General features: G+C 37.2%; 1 protein-coding gene across 1 annotated transcript in view; it reads left to right on the top strand.

Moving 5' to 3' along the window:
• The window catches only part of LOC21401867 (solute carrier family 40 member 3, chloroplastic), a 46802-nt gene extending 32766 nt beyond the window's left edge, over positions 1–14036 (top strand). Inside the window, exons 7-14 of the mRNA XM_010094671.2 lie at positions 10945–11019; positions 11224–11325; positions 11446–11563; positions 11647–11793; positions 12326–12432; positions 12518–12631; positions 13142–13444; positions 13565–14036. Coding sequence (XP_010092973.1) covers positions 10945–11019; positions 11224–11325; positions 11446–11563; positions 11647–11793; positions 12326–12432; positions 12518–12631; positions 13142–13423 — 945 coding nt within the window. The 3' untranslated portion in view covers positions 13424–13444; positions 13565–14036. The remainder of the gene's footprint in view (positions 1–10944; positions 11020–11223; positions 11326–11445; positions 11564–11646; positions 11794–12325; positions 12433–12517; positions 12632–13141; positions 13445–13564) is intronic.
• The last annotated feature ends 3539 nt before the right edge of the window (positions 14037–17575 follow it).

The raw sequence follows: 17575 nt of genomic DNA, 5'->3' as shown, positions 1-17575 counted from the left end.
GATTATGAAATTCCTATAGCTCTACGTAAAGGGATTAGATCCTGTACTAGTCATCCGCTGTCTAAATTTGTGTCATACTCAAAACTGTCTCCATCTCTGGTTGCGTTTACCACTCAATTATCCAGTGTAGAAATCCCTAACAATGTACAAGAGGCTCTAAAAGTTCCAAAGTGGAAGGAAGCAGTGTTTGAAGAGATGAGAGCTCTTGAGAAGAACAGTACTTGGAGCATTGAGGCGTTGCCAAAGGGAAAGACTACCGTGGGCTGTAAATGGGTTTTCACGGTGAAGTATAACTCAGACGGTTCAGTGGAAAGATACAAGGCTACATTGGTGGCAAGGGGATTCACCCAGACATATGGCATCGATTACTCTGAGACTTTTGCTCCTGTTGCAAAATTGAACACGGTAAGAGTGCTTTTATCTATTGCTGCTAATTTAGATTGGCCCTTGCAACAACTAGATGTGAAGAATGCCTTCCTCAATGGTGATTTGGAGGAGGAGGTGTACATGGATAGTCCACCCAGCTTTGAAGAGAAATTTGGCTCAAGAGTGTGCAGGTTAAAAAAGTCCTTGTATGGGCTCAAACAGTCCCCAAGGGCTTGGTTTGAGAAGTTCACACAATCAGTCAGAAAACAAGGATATTCTCAAGGACAAGCTGATCATACCTTGTTTTTCAAGTTCTCTTCTGAAGGAAAAGTTGCTGTGCTGATAGTGTATGTTGATGATATTATTCTCACAGGTGATGATGTGATTGAAATGGAGAAACTGAAGAAGAACCTTGCATTAGAGTTTGAAATCAAGGATTTGGGAGCGCTAAGATATTTCCTTGGTATGGAAGTGGCTCCTTCAAGAAAAGGAATTGTTGTCTCTCAACGAAAATACATTCTTGATCTGTTGAAGGAAACCGGGATGAGTGGTTGTAGACCGGCTGAGACTCCCATGGATCCCAATGTTAAACTCTGGGAAGAGCGACGTGTTCGTGTTGATACTGGTAGATACCAGAGATTAGTTGGGAAACTAATTTATCTATCCCATACTCAACCTGATATTGCCTTCTCAGTCAGTGTTGTTAGTCAGTTCATGCATGCACCTTATGAAGAACATCTTGAGGCGGTCTACCGAATTTTGAGGTACTTGAAATCCACTCCGGGGAAAGGTCTACTTTTCGAGAAGACTAATCAAAGAAGTGTCGAGGTATTTACCGACGCAGATTGGGCAGGTTCAGTGACTGACAGGAGGTCTACCTCAGGGTATTGTACCTTTGTGTGGGGAAACTTAGTTACTTGCGGAGTAAGAAGCAAAGTGTTGTTGCTAGAAGTAGTGCAGAGGCTGAGTTTAGAGCAATGGCTCAAGGAATCTGTGAGGTGTTATGGATATACAGAATCCTAGAAGAACTCAAGAAGCGTGTAGAACTTCCCCTGAAGCTGTACTGCGACAATAAGGCTGCAATAAGTATCGCTCACAATCCCGTTCAGCATGATCGAACGAAGCCCATTGAGATTGATCTACACTTCATTAAAGAAAAACTTGAAGCAAGGAATATTTGCATGCCGTTTGTTCCTTCTAGTCAGCAAACTGCCGACATCTTGACCAAGGGGCTCGCAAGACACAACTTTCAACATCTAATAAGCAAGTTGGGCATGATTGACATCTATGCACCAACTTGAGGGGGAGTGCTGGAAAGTTAGGAAATAATATCCCATAGAATCAGGAAATTAGAATTTGAATATTTTCTGTTTTAGATATTTCCGGATTTGGTTATGTTTCCTTTTTCTTGCTCCTTAATTCTAGGAACCGGAGATATTGTTCCTTTCTATTTAAACTAATGTAACCTATGTTATGAATAATAAGAAAGTGAGAGATTTCGGCTCTCTAGGTTTTCCTCCTTAATCTGCCCTCTTTTCCTACACAATGAATTGGCATACTCCGTGACTGAACGCTCACCTTGTTTGGCTGCCCAGAGTTTAGTCTTAATCTCAAAAATTCATGCAACATCTTTCACCTTAGAATAGATCTGTTGGTAGAAACATGAAAGTGGCACCGTTTTCTGGTAGCATGGAATTCCACAGCCAAGACATGACCATGGAATCCTCTTAATCCCAAGCATCAAACATGGGTTCCCCCTTCTTGGGTCTACCAAGTAGATGACTAATTTTCCCTTTTCCCTTTAGGAATGTTCGAACCACCTGAGACCATTTCATGTAGTTTTTTCCATTTAATCTGTAGGCAGCCTTACTTGGAAGTTCTCCCGTTGAGTGAATCAATTGTGTCTCTTCTGGCTGGGCAGTATTTCGAGATTGGGAAGACTGTGTTGTCATGGACATGTTGAGAGGGAAAAGAAAGATTGATTCTAATAGGAAAAAAGGCCGAAACAATGAAGGTTGAAACAAGAAGCCAGGATTGAAAAAACCAGCGATTAAGGCTGAAACAAACATAGAATATCAGCGATGAAGACTAAGAGGAATGGCAATGAAGGACTGGAACAAAATTCAGCGATGAAGGTTGAAATGAAGAAGGCCGAACAATGGCTCTGATACCATGTGGGAAATCGGAGAATATTTTTCATTCATCCTGTCAAAGAACTCGGATACAAATATATACACTAGGCTATCAATACAATCTTAGGAAGTTGACTATTTTAGAATAAAGAAACTAACAAATAAGGAACGTAGGATATTTACAGCTTAATTTCCTATGTTTGACAACACAAATCCTGCCTATTATTGATACAAATCTTCTCATACTATTTTGGGATATGTAATCCCGGATTTCCAACAGTTACTTCATATGCTTATTGTTCTCTCAAAATGAGTTGCCTTTAACTAGCATTTTTGTGTGGATAGTTGTTCAATTAAAATCTAAACGAGTCTGTGTTCAATTACACACATATTGCAGAAAGAATGGTTCAAAAAAACTTCTCATTCATCACTTTTACAGGCTATAAATAGCTGAATACAAGCAGAAAGAAAACAAGAAAGAAAAATAAAAAACAGGAAAGAATAAAATACAGCTAACTTTCCTAATTCTAACTTTCCTAATTCACAATCTTTGACTAATCTACGCAAATGAAAGAAGGAAACAAATCTGCCTATTTACATCAAACATAAACCGGAAAGTTGACTAATCTTATGAGAATATTCTGTGTATTTCAACACTCTTCCTCAAGCGGGATGGAGAATATCTTCCATATACAGCTTGCTAATTAGTCTATCGAATTGTTTCTTGTGAAATCCCTTTGTGAGAACATCAGCAACTTGATCAGTCGTGGGAATGTATGTCATGCAAATCTGTCCACTATCAAGTTTCTCTTTGATAAAATGTCTTCACTTTTACATGCTTTGTTCTATCATGTAGAGCTGGATTGTGTGCAATAGAAATTGTTGCTTTATTGTCGCAATATACTTTCATAGGTGAGGCCTCTGCCAGTTTCAAATCCTCCAGTAGTCTTCTAATCCATATTACTTCACAAATTCCATGAGCAAGACATTTTGTCTATCCACTCGGCTTCGCCACTAGTCTTGCCTTAAGGAAATCCTATTATATCATCCCCAAGCATAAACAATGAACATGTAGAAGGAGAAATACTACAGAATCAAAATCCTCCTGAGCTTCTGGTTTATACTAGGAGAAAAACTCAAAGAAGTAATAAAGACCAATCTGCTCTAGCATCAGACCAGCCAAATCCGAGTGATGGTCCAAGAGATTCTTCAGGTAATTCTATTCCTCTTCCTTCAAATTCATCTCCTATTCCTTCAAATTCCTCTGTACCATCAAATGAGTTGTCAGATCTTAGTATTCCTATTGCCATTAGGAAAGGTGTCCAAACTTGTACAAATCACCCCATTGCAAAATATTTATCCTATCACAGACTTTCTTGTAATCATAGAGCATTTCTTTCCAAAATATCACCTGTTTGTTCCTAGAAATATCCAGGAAGCACTAGATGATCAGAATTGGAGATTAACAGTCATGGAGGAAATGAATGCACTAAAAAAGAATGAGACTCCCCCCTCTGAAGATAATTTCTGCTAAAGTAGGGTCGGTCTTCCACAAAAGAAACGTCCATACTTACATAGGTCTTACTAGTTTGAGGGTTATAACACTTATATCCCTTCTTGTTTGGAGCATAACCTATGAATACACATTTTTCAGCCCTTGGATCAAATTTTGAGTGAGTTTTGTAGGGTATGTGAACATAAACTGTACAGCCAAAGACCTTTATTGGTAAATCCGAGTGTATCCTACATTCTCGAAAAATACGTTTAAAGCATTCTAAAGGTGTAGTATATTTTAAGGCTCGGGTAGGCATCCTATTTATTAGATATGATGTGGTTAGAATCGCCTCTCCCCACAAATATTTTGGGACATGCATAGTGAACATTATGGCATGGGCAACCTCAAGTAAATGTTTATTCTTTCTTTCGGCAATCCCATTTTGTTTAGGAGTATCTACACACGTAGATTGATGGTGAATCCCTTTTTCCTTTTAAAAATTTCCCACATATTCATTGTAGTATTCAGTTCCATTATCAGTTCTTAGGATGCTTATTTTGGTTTGAAATTGATTTTCAATCATATTGTAAAATTCCTTAAACAATTTTCCTACCTCAGATTTTTCATTCATCAAATATATCCAGCATAATCGTGTATGATCATCTATAAATGTCACAAACCATTTTTTCCCTAATAAAGTTGTTACCTTTAAGGGCCCCATACATCACTATGCACAAGATAAAATGGTTTGGAAGGTTGATAAGGCTTAGTAACATAATTGAGGAAATGAATGTTTAAGATATGGAAAACTAGGATATCCTAGTCTATAATGTCAAAGCATAATTTCTTCATAAACAGAATTTGAACTAATACTACTAAGACCTTGAGCCTTTTTATTACTAGCGAATTCTTCATCGAAGTTGTAGAAAATAGGAATAATCCGGTTAATAGGGGCTTAGAGATAAGATAGGAAAGTAGTTTATACTTTCAGTTTTTAAAGGAGATCTCTTGAGATAAGGATCTCATCTAATCCCTCTTTCCGTGGGATTTTATTTCCTGATTCCTATAGGGTTTTCTTCTATAAATATTGTAACTTCTTGTATAGAAATTAATCAATAAAGAATATTCTTTTCTGCCCTGAAACCTTCATGGTATCAGAGCCGAAAAATACCTTCTTAATCCATGGCTGAAACGGCCATCACAGAAGAAGGCGGATCCTCGGCATCCTCTAGGGCAGGAGATTCTAATCGTGGTGAACCAGATCGAACCACCATGGCACAAGGAGGAGACTCGACTCAATTTTCGTTCCAATTGACTCTCCACAAACTGAACGGGAAGAACTACCTAGAATGGGCACAATCAGTGAAGTTGGCCATTGATGGAAGGGGAGAACTCGGTCATTTGAATGGAGAAGTGAAGAAGCCTGGAGATGGGGATCCGAAACTAAGGGCATGGAGGTCAGAAAATTCGTTAGTTACTGCATGGTTAATTAACTCTATGGAACCAACTATAGGTAAGCCCTATCTTTTCCTTCCCACTGCAAAAGATGTATGGGATGCAGTGAGAGAAACCTATTCCGATCTTGAAAATTCCTCACAAATTTTTGAATTAAAAACCAAGTTGTGGAAATCCAAACAAGGTGAGCGTGAGGTTACCATTTATTATAATGAGATGGTGTCTCTATGGCAAGAATTAGATCAATGCTATAATGATGAGTGGGATTGCCCGATGGATAGCGTTAGATTTATGAAAAAAGAAGAAAGTGATTGGGTGTACCTTTTTTTGGCTGGTTTGGACCGAGTCTATGATGAGATTAGGTCTAGGATTCTTGGAAAAAATCCCCTAACAACTCTTCGGGAGGCGTTTTCTGAAATTAGAAGAGAGGAGACTAGGAGGAAAGTTATGATGAAGACCGAGGAGGATAACAAACCAGTGGCTGCGGTGGCTGGTAATTCAGCCTTTTTGTGAATGAGGATTGACTCAGATAATGACAGGAAGAAGAAGCCCTGGTGTGACCACTGCAAAAAACATTGGCATACGAGGAAAAATTGCTGGAAGATCCACGGAAAACCGCAGAACTGGAAAAAAAAAAGTGTTGATTCCAGGGGCTTCTTGGCTCAAGCAACCAGTGAAGATCAGGGGCAGCAAGGTACTTCTGAAGGGCTGTCTTTCACAAAGGAACAATTAGAGCAGCTGCACAAACTCTTTCAGTCTTCACACTTTCGAGTAAACCAATCAACCCCTTAATGTTCTTTTGTCAAAACAGGTAATCTCGCCTCAGCCTTCCTCAGTGTTAATCCCAAACAAAACAGCTCCTAGATCATAGATTCAGGAGCCACTGATCACATGACAGGTTGCTCCCTTTTTTTTTCAACTTATACTCCATGTGCAGGGAATAGGAAGATTAGAATTGCTGATGGTTCCCTTTCCGCAATTGCTGGAACAGGGACTGTCAAAATTTCCAATTATATAACCTTGCATGATGTACTCCATGTTCCAAAACTCTCTTGCAATCTTGTGTCTGTCAGTCAGATAACAAGTTTTCTTAATTGTCGTGTTATTTTTTACTCTTCTCGGTGTGAGTTTCAGGACATGGTCTCGGGGAGGACGATTGGCAGTGCTAGAGAAAGTGGAGGTCTCTATTTCCTTGAAGATGGAACCGAATCAGGACACCAAGTTACAAACTCTTGTTTCAACTCTATTTCCGTTTCTAATAATGTTATGATTTGGCATTATAGATTAGGGCATCCTAGTTTTTATTACTTAAAACATTTGTTACCTGATTTATTTAGAAATAAAAGTCCATCTTCTTTTAAATGTGAGATTTGTGAACTAGCTAAGCATCATCGTTCTTTCTTTCCCGCTAGACCATATCAAGCATCAAAACCGTTTTTATTAATTCATAGTGATGTTTGGGGACCATCTCGAGCCTCAACAATGTATGGAAAAAAATGGTTTGTTAGCTTTATAGATGATCACACACGACTCACTTGGGTATATTTATTAAGGGACAAGTCTGAAGTAAAAGAGATATTTCAGGTATTCTATACAATGATTGAAACACAATTTCAAGAGAAAATAAAAGTGTTTAGGAGTGATAATGGCAGAGAATACTTTAATGAAATATTGGGAGGATATTTTTTAGACAAGGGTATAATACATCAAAGTTCGTGTTCAGATACACCCCAACAGAATGGCATAGCGGAAAGAAAAAATAAACACCTCCTAGAAGTCACGAGAGCATTATTATTTACTAATGGTGTTCCTAAGTACCTTTGGGGAGAGGCTCTCCTAACTGCCACATACCTCATAAACCGCATGCCTACCAAAGTTTTAGATTATAAAACACCCCTAAGTGTCTTCAAGAACACTTTCCCTGCCTCTAAGTTGACTACAGATTTACCTTTGAGAGTGTTTGGGTGTAGTGCATTTGTCCATATTCACAGCCAAAATAGGGGAAAGTTAGATCCTCGCGCTAGAAAGTGCATATTTGTAGGCTATGCTCTGAACCAAAGAGGATATAAGTGCTATGACGTGAGCTCAAAAAAAATGTTTGTCACAATGGATGTTACCTTCTTTGAGTCTCAACCATTTTTTGGTACTCATCTTCAGGAGGAGAGCATAATGGAAGATTCGAACTTTGAAATAGAAACTGCAAGAAGCCTAAATTTCCTAATAAATACAGAGTTAGGTGATGTGAGTAATGAAAATTTGAATCCTGAGTCTATAGAGTCATCTCATAACATTAATAAAGATGAAAATAGGGAACAAACAGGAACACAAAAACTGTTGGTTTATAGGAAGAAGAACCGGAAGCAAGGAATAGAGACTGAAACTAGCCAACACTGCCAAGAGCCTGAACCACAGATCAGTCCGGATCCTACACCACAGAATATTCCCGAATCAGGTATTCCTCACACTATATCTATTCACACCAACCTACCCAATCTTGAATCCGAGTCCTATATACCTGAGGCTGACCTTCCTATTGCTAAGCGCAAAGGGGTCCGAAGTTGTGCAAAATATCCCATATCAAACTTTGTGTCCTACAAAAATCTGTCACCTGTTTTCTCTGCCTTTACCTCACAATTGTCTAGTGTGGAAACTCCAAAGAATGTGCAAGATGCTCTAAAGGTTCCTGAATGGAAGGAAGCTGTTCTCGAGGAAATGAAAGCCCTTGAAAAGAATGGAACTTGGGAAGTGATAGAACTGCCAAAGGGGAAGAAGACTGTTGGCTGTAAATGGGTGTTCACAACAAAATACAAATTAGATGGATCTCTGGAAAGATACAAGGCTCGCCTAGTAGCAAAAGGGTTCACTCAAACATATGTGATTGACTACCTTGAAACCTTTGCACCAGTGGCAAAGCTCAATACTATCAGGGTACTCCTATCAGCCAACTTAGATTGGCCACTACAGCAACTAGATGTGAAGAATGCGTTCCTTAATGGCGATTTGGATGAAGAAGTCTACATGGATCCACCTCCAGGATTTGAAGAAAAATATGGAACCCGGGTATGCAAGCTAAAAAAGTCTCTGTATGGTCTAAAACAATCCCCAAGAGCTTGGTTCGAGAGATTCACTCAATTTGTGAGAAGACAGGGATATGACCAGGGGCAAGCAGATCACACGATGTTCACAAGACACTCCAATGGGAAAGTAGCTGTTCTTATAGTGTATGTGGATGACATCATCCTTACTGGGGATGATACTATTGAGATGAATCGTTTAAAGCAAAGTCTGGCTTCCGAATTTGAGATTAAGGACCTAGGCTCACTAAAATACTTCCTTGGTATGGAAGTAGCCAGGTCAAGAAAGGGAGTTGCAATTTCACAAAGGAAGTATGTGATTGATCTTCTTAAAGAGACCGGGATGAGTGGATGTCGCCCTGCCGAAACACCAGTTGATCCAAATTAGAAGTTTGGAAACAAAGAAGGAAGACAGGTGGATACAGCTCAGTACCAAAGACTAGTCGGGAAGCTAATCTACTTATCACATACTCGACCAGATATAGCATTCGCTGTCAGCCTAGTGAGCCAGTTTATGCATTCTCCCCATGAAGAACATCTAGAAGCAGCCTACCGCATCCTGAGGTACTTGAAGAGTTCACCGGGAAAAGGACTGTTCTTTGAGAAGAATGAACGACGAGGTATTGAAGCTTACATAGATGCAGATTGGGCGGGATCTACGTCAAATAGAAGGTCTACATCTGGCTACTGCACATTTGTATGGGGAAACCCAGTTACTTGGAGGAGCAAGAAACAAAACGTAGTGGCTCGAAGCAGTGCAGAAGCAGAATACAGATCAATGGCACAAGGGATCTAATAGATGAGAAACTACCGTCTGCAATTCGAATTTTTTCATTACCAGAACAAGGAAAATATGTAGTGAATAAGTGGGAGACACTGGTCATGTGATCAGTAGCTCCTAAATCAATGATGCAAGGAGAAGAATTGAAACTTGTGCAATAAGAAAAAACACTAAAATCACTACCTGTTTAGGCCAAGGAAACATTAGGAGTACTAGAGGATGAATTAGATTTTAGCAGTTTCAAGAGGAAATCAATTTGCTCTTTGCTGAATGTCTCGGCTGCATTGGCTGAGGAGGATGCATGGCTAGTTTTTTCCCCGGGTCTGCTACCTTTCAAATTTGCTGGTTTTCCATGAAGCTTCCAGCAAGTTTCTCGGGTATGACGTGGTTTATTGCAATAATCACACCATGCTCGAGATTTTTCATCGAACCGCCGCTGGTTTTGGCTGTATGATGACTTGTTCGTAGCTTGATTTCCGGCTGGGGTTTTGGGTTCTTCCGCAGCGAGAGCAGTTGATTCAGTTGGGTTCACAACCCCCTTTTTTCCCAGCTTGACAGACGCCTGGTCTCCTCCCTTCTGACTTCCGAGAATACTTCTCCAATGGAGGGAAGAGGCTTTCTTCCAAGGATTCTCCCCCTTCATCAAACTCGACGTTAAGACCTGCCAAAAACTGAAAAATTCTACCATTCTCTACAGTTTTCTTGTGATGGTTACAATCCTGACTTTTCCATTCATAATCATTAAACAAGTCTTAATCCTGCCAAAGATTCTTAAGGATATTAAAATACCTGGTCACACTCCCCTCTCCTTGCCGAGCCTCTTCAATCTTCTGTTGGAGTTCAAACATTTGTGAATAAGTTCCAAGATCTGAATACATTTCAACCACACTGTCCCACAGTTCTTTTGTAGTGGAATAGCACATGTAGTTTGCACTGATTTCCTCGACCATGGAGTTCACCAAGCAGGCCATAATCATCGAGTTTTCTGCATCCCATGTTGCATATGCCGGATTAGTATTCTTAGGAGCTTGAGTTTCGCCTGTCAAGTAACCTATCTTTCCTCTTCCCCGGAGTACATTTGAACGGATTGGGACCAACGCAAGAAATTTCCCTCATTAAGACGAATGGTGGTGATTTGCACCGAATGGGAATCATGGTGCAACAGTCGGGTTTGATTGGTTTTCGTGGAAGAAGTTGAAGAAGATTCAGAGGTTGTTTCGACATGGTGAATAACAAGGAGAGGAAAAGAAGAAGAAAAATCAGTGATGGAGGCTGAAACGAAGAAGGCCAAATATCGGCTCTGATACCATGTAGAAAGAATGGTTTAAAAAAACTTGTCATTCATCACTGAAATTTACAGGCTATAAATAGCCGAATACAAGCAGAAAGAAAACAAGAAAGAAAAATAAAAAACAGAAAAGAATAAAATACAGCTAACTTTCCTAGTTCACAATCTTTGACTAATCTACGCAAATGAAAGAAGGAAACAAATCTGCCTATTTACATCAAACATAAACCGGAAAGTTGACTAATCTTATGAGAATATTCTGTGTATTTCAACACATATGTTACATTGTTACTTCATATGCTTACTGTTCTCTCAAAATGAGTTGCCTTTAACTAGCATTTTTGCGTGGACAGTTGGCAGGAGTGAATAGGCCCGTTGCTCTTGCACAAGCAAATGCAATTCTTAATCGAATTGATCTTCTCTGTGAGGTATGATGGATTTCTCTTTCGATATATGGGTATAGATTTTTTTATAAAAAAAAAATTATGCATCGATATAAAGTTCGTGTTTGCTTGTTTACCTAAGAATGGTGTGTACTCTTAAAAGGTGTATAGATATTTCTGGTCCTATATGTTCCTGATGACCTCAAATTCCAGTAGATGAACTCATATATTCACATAGAATTATAACAGATAGGGGGAGCATCATTATTTGGCATTCTTCTCTCCAAGTTTGATCCTGTAACCTGCCTGAAGTTTGCTGCTGGTTTAATGGTGTGGTCATTGCCATTTGCGGTAATTGGTCTTCTGTTCACCTTTTGTGTACCATTTCTTCGGTCTTTCTTTCTTTCAATTTTTCCTTCTTAGGAAGATAAGTGTTATTTTCATCCTTCACTGTATAATTCGAATTCTCAGGTAATCCTGACATGGTTAACCAACAAGCTCTCTTCCGGAGTTCTTGACCGCCCTAAATGCTCACAAACTTGTTGCAGAACATTCGATGATGGAGCTCTTCCTGATGCCGAAAGTATAGGTAAAATTTGGTGTTTGAACCGTTTTTTGCTGGAAAAGAGAATATTCTTCGTATTTCATTAATTGAATCCATGGATAAACCAGTGGATAAAGGTGTGGAAGCTATCAAGCTCGGGTGGAAGGAATACATGCAGCAGCCAGTTCTTCCTGCAAGCCTTGCTTACGTGCTCCTTTATTTCAATATTGTTCTCACTCCAAGCAGTTTGATGACAGCATTTTTAACACAGCGTGGTATCGTCTTAACTTTTTCCACAATTCACAAGTATTTGGGTGGGCTTGATTGTTTCTAAAGTTCAAGATCTAAATTAATTGGGATCACCTATAATATACTCTAACCAAGATGACGCCAACTTATATTTGCTGTAAAAATATAATACCCTGAAGAGATCTAACTATCAATAGTCAGTGGCTGCTATGTAAGATGCTGCTGAACTAGGCGATTTAGTATATGACACCGATATTTTAAGTTATGGGCTTGTATTTACTCTTGATTTCTTCAAATTACAAACTACAGTTTGTGGATTATTTTGTGTGTTGTGGCCTGAGATGTCCTCAGTATCATCTGTCGACACCTTTAACGTATGTTGTTTAAAATCTAGGAATTGGAAGAGTGATTTTTCTTAGTGTGCTTTGGTGCCGATGCCATTTTTCTTTTTTCTAATTTTCCCTTCTTAGTTTTAAACCAAGAGAAGATCTTGTACTACAACCTCACAAAATTTCTTGGCTTAAGCTTAATTTTAACTGAGATGACATTCTTTAACAGGTCTAAATCCATCAATCATAGGGGGGTTTAGTGGATTATGTGCTTTCATGGGTGTTGCAGCAACATTTGTGTCTGCGAGCCTGATCAAGCGACTTGGTATTCTAAAGGTTGTTGTCCCATTCTTTCTTATTTTCTCCACTTTATTATAATTTAGTATTAGATCGAGTTCTCAAAGAGTCTCTTAACCACCAGGCTGGAGCAACTGGATTAATATTTCAAGCTTCACTTCTCACCGTAGCTGTTGCTGTATATTGGAGTGGATTTCTTTCTCAACAGAGCCCTCTTCTCTTCTTCTTGTGTATGATTGTAAGAATCATTCTTGGCTTTCTTTTTTTCCTAATATCTAATACATTGATTGAACATAAAATTCTTGTACAAAACTTTAGCAAGTTTTGACCAATACGTGCTCCAGATGTTTTGGACATAGATTCACTATGGTAAAGTCAGTCAGATTAGCGACGGATTAGATGCTGGAGCATGGAGTATTTCCATTAAATAGGATTTTGTGGGATGACGTAAATTCTGATTGTATTAGTTGTTCTAATCATAAAATTATAGCCAGTTTAAATATGTTATAGCGAGGTAGAATTTCAACCATACTTGTTTAACTTGTTTTTATACCATGAGTGTACGTAGTTTCTAGGATTTCCCTGCGACAGGGTGAGATAACTCTCAGTTCCTATTGTAATCGCACATGTTCTCTGTAAATAAAGAACACACTTTCTGGTGGAAACTTTGGAAAAGTTCTGGCCTAGAGCTTTTTGTCAGATATTCTTCTGGAGCTTTTAAGAAAAGCTATACCACTTTTGCTTTTAGGTACTATCAAGACTGGGACACATGTCGTATGATGTGGTGGCTGCACAGATTCTTCAAACTGGCATACCATCCTCGAAAGCCAATCTTATTGGGACAACAGAGGTTGCTGTTGCTAGCTTGGCTGAATCTACGATGTTAGGAGTTGCAATTATTGCCAATGATGTTTCACATTTCGGATATCTAGCTATGCTGTCACTTCTATCAGTAGTGGGGTCAGCAGTCATGTACTGCCGATGGTTGTACAATCCTACAGATGAACAAAGGAGTCTTTTCTCTTTTTGATGCTTCATTTTAATCATTCTTGTAAGTATGTGCATATGTATGTCTTTATTTAATGATAATGATGATTGTTATTTGCCTTAATTAGATTTTATAGAAGATCTCTGTGAAATTAGTCTAACTTGTAAACTTCACTGACTGCAGATTGGGGCCTCTTTTCGATGATATCTAGAGCTGTCTATACCTTTTATAGTGACCCCCATGAGGTATACTTTCTACATCCTCGGTGCTCCAAATTTTTTGTATGGTAAATTGGCTGTAAATTATGTAACACGCCTAAACTATATATTAAATAGATGACATGCGTCAAATAGGCTTATTTATTCAAACATTTTAGAACATTTGTAAAGCTCAGATCAATTCAGAATTCCCTTTTTTGCCCCTGAGAACCAGGCTTTAATTCGACTTCCCTGCACATTTCTGTACTGTTACGTTTTGTGATTCTGCTTTCTCTCTTCTGGTAATGAGGGGGAAAAAAAGAAAAAAAAGAAAAAAGAAAAAAAAGAATCTGAATAGAAGGGAACACACTATAGAATCATCAGGCTTCTCCTTAGCTAATTTGTTTGAGTGGATTTCTTTCAGCGAAAACTGAATTGCTGATCTTGCTAATGCTATTTGGCACACTGTAAAATAAATAAATAAAGTCTGCAATGATAGTTATTGTATTGTTCTATTGCATGGTATGTTTAATGAGACCTGCAATCCTATTTGTCGTCATGGGCTATACAACATTTTTTCCTACGCTAATAGCAAAGTAATGTCATGCTGTGTTACATCATGCATGAAATTATAACTAGGCTTTTTATAATCGTACGGTCATGATTTTGATAGATCATGGAAAACTCTACGTGCATTTCAAGTTTGTTCAAGTTTTAAATGCGAGTCCGACTTGGTAGCTATTGGGGTAATTTCTTACGTTTATTTCTACCTGATATGTGAAATGTGAATGCATGGTACTCCACGACAGTTTAGACTTCAGATGCAGAGAGGTCATTAATGAATTATTTATTTTCAATAGAATAGAATAGCTGTGTAGAGTAATATGGTGTCTAAGTAAGTACACTTGAATTTATGCCCTATGACCTGATGGCTGATGGTGGGCAATTAAGATATAGATGATGGATGCATCATACACCTATCCTCAAGGAAAATTTACCGAAAACACAGATTGGGGAGATGTATTTTCTCTACTATCATCTCCTTTTTATTTATTTATTTATTTATTTTTCCTGAAGACTCCATTATCATCTATTTCTTGTAATGGGAAATTGTTGTAGTCGATATATAAACTAGTTCTCTTGTTCAAAAAAAAAAAAAAAGAGACAAGTTGTCTTGTTATTCTCTTTGGTAAGGAACAAGGTCGACTTAATGCGTGCCATTTTTTTTTTTCCTAAAGTTAATTGATCAATATATGTATTGGATTCAACAGAAGTCTTTCTACATCGTACGTTGGGTTTTCTAGTCAATCAACTGCATGTATCCGTCACGGTGCAGACCCATTTTCCAAGATAACTCAAATTTTCTTTTTCTTTTTGCTTTTTTCCTCTCTTAAGAAACTTCTTGGTTGGAGAAACTATTGGAAAAAAAAAAATAATCAATCTGGAGTAAAAGTTTATAAATAATGCTGAATTTTATTTCCTTTCTATAAAACCACGTAGAGATATTTTCTACCCCAAAAAAAAAAAAAACCACAACTTAAATAAATAGCATTTTAAATGTTGTCCTAAAAAAAGGATGGATGCCTCCTAAATGTATTTTAAATGTTGAAAAGGAAAAAGGTAAACAATTTCATGCATGATGTATATTTGCAAAGTATATTTGCTCCTAAATGTATTATGCTAAAAAAGGAAAAAGGTTAAGGAGACGTTTAGTTCATGGATTAGAATTATTTTCGATTCATATGTATTTTTTGTGAGAGAAAATACTTTAAGGAACTACGAATTATGATTCGAATCAGGGAACGAATCTAGGTACCAAACATCCCCTAATACTTAATAGCTTCCCTCATCTTGAAAAGGATGGATGTCTTTCTTGTCCTAAAAAAATAAATAAATTCCCTTCAAAGAGTGGGAGAACTTTGAAGGGAATTAAAGTTATAAAAATCATGTTCATTTTAACTCGATAGTAAAAAGTTCTCAGAAACAGTTACATTTAATTTTTTTACTATAGTAAAATACTCTCATATAAAATAATATTTTAATTTAAATTAAAAATTTAAATCAGCGTTCTAATATTTTACATTTAATTTTTTTACTATAGTAAAATACTCTCATATAAAATAATATTTTAATTTAAATTAAAAATTTAAATCAGCGAACTAATATTTTAAAAAGACAGTGAAATATATATATATTTTAAAAGGCAGTCACTCGTCTCTCACAACCGCCACAGTGAAAAGTTTTTGCCTTCAGTTTGTCGCGTGTGTTCCACGTCTCTCCCCTCCACTGTCAACGTTGCTTCGGTAAATGGTGACTATATACTTCAGTCTAAAATAGATATCTTTTTTTCTGGTGATATTTCACCATTTTCCCCTCTTCATTTACTCATTATCTCGTTTCATCAAATTAGGTTAATGGTGTTTAATACAATGTCAAATTAGTTTATTAACGCCGACGGTAAACATTTGAGTAGAAAATTTCACTTTCTAATATATTGTTCAATTAGTTTATTAATGTTATTGTCTTTATGTCACAATATACAATCACATATAATATATGTTAAACTTTGACATTTTCGTTTAATTGTTTCAACATTATCGTTCTCAAATTATTTTAACTTGATGTTATAATATAACACATAAAATAGCCTTGTAAATTAGAGTATAAAATAATTTGGCATCAAATATGCTTTTTCACATTTAAAGTGGAATATAGTATTGGGACTGCTTAATTACTTTATTATTGTTTTGATTCTCATTTCGATTGCATTAGGACGGGATGTACTTCGAAATGGAGTGCAACAAAAAAGATTTGGGTTGGTTCAACATACTATAAACCATTTTATATTTCCCAAAACTTAGCTTTTACTGTGTAAAATGAAAAAAAAAAAAGTCTTTATAAAAAGGGGAATAATGAAAAAAAGCAACAATTCTATTGATACTTGAATTTCTCAAAATTTGGAAATTTGAAACGTTTTATAAGAGTATAAACACTCTAGGACTAGAATAATATTCCTTTTTAAAGTGATATTTTTTTTTTTAGAATCCTTCTAAAGCGAGGTTATCGCAGTAAAAGATGATGCATAGAGGGCAATGGTAAGAATATGTTGTTGTGAATAAAGCATGAACAACAAAGTGTAAAATCAACAGCAATTTGGTTGGAAAAAGATCCCAAGTGTGGCTCAGCCATAACCTGGCTGGGTTCCATGCATCTCTTATCTTTTTTTCACACTTTTTAATAATTAATCAGTTTAAAACTACTAATTTTTCCTTTTTTAACAGTATTAAAACCACTGATTTCTCTTCTGTGGGAGAAAAACTGACTAAGAACAGCTTTCTCGAAGGAAAAAAAAAATTGAAAAAAAAATAGCTAAGACCAGCTTTCCAAGAAAACACCCAACCTTTTGAGGTAAACCAACACTATCCCAAATCCCATTTCCCAAAACTAAAAAAGAATTTCCACATCACAAAGCCCCCACTCTTGCCCCAAAGAGCCTTGAGAAGAGACATTTCTAGATCCACATCAATAACCCACCTTGAAATTTGAGAGAGAGAGAGATAGAGAGAGAGAGAGAACACACTACCACTCCCATCAATCCCAATCCCAATATCATCATAATACTATATATCCACACAATACTAATAGGAAAAAGGAAAAAATAAAAAGAAAAAAGAAAAGAAAAAAAACCATGTGATGAGTTGTGTAAAAGCAGGAGAAGAAACACTCCATTCTATATATTATCCAGAGAGAGAGAGAGATAGAGAGAGAGAGAGAACACACTACCACTCCCATCAATCCCAATCCCAATATCATCATAATACTATATATCCACACAATACTAATAGGAAAAAGGAAAAAATAAAAAGAAAAAAGAAAAGAAAAAAAACCATGTGATGAGTTGTGTAAAAGCAGGAGAAGAAACACTCCATTCTATATATTATCCAACAAAACCTCATAACCCCAAAAACACTTTCCCCATCATTTCCCACGACTCAAT

The sequence above is a fragment of the Morus notabilis genome, unplaced genomic scaffold (assembly GCF_000414095.1).
Source record: "Morus notabilis unplaced genomic scaffold, ASM41409v2 Scaffold322, whole genome shotgun sequence".
Taxonomy (NCBI): Eukaryota; Viridiplantae; Streptophyta; class Magnoliopsida; order Rosales; family Moraceae; genus Morus; species Morus notabilis.
The sequence above is the reverse complement of the archived record's forward strand: the minus strand, read 5'-3'. Positions and strand labels throughout refer to the sequence as shown.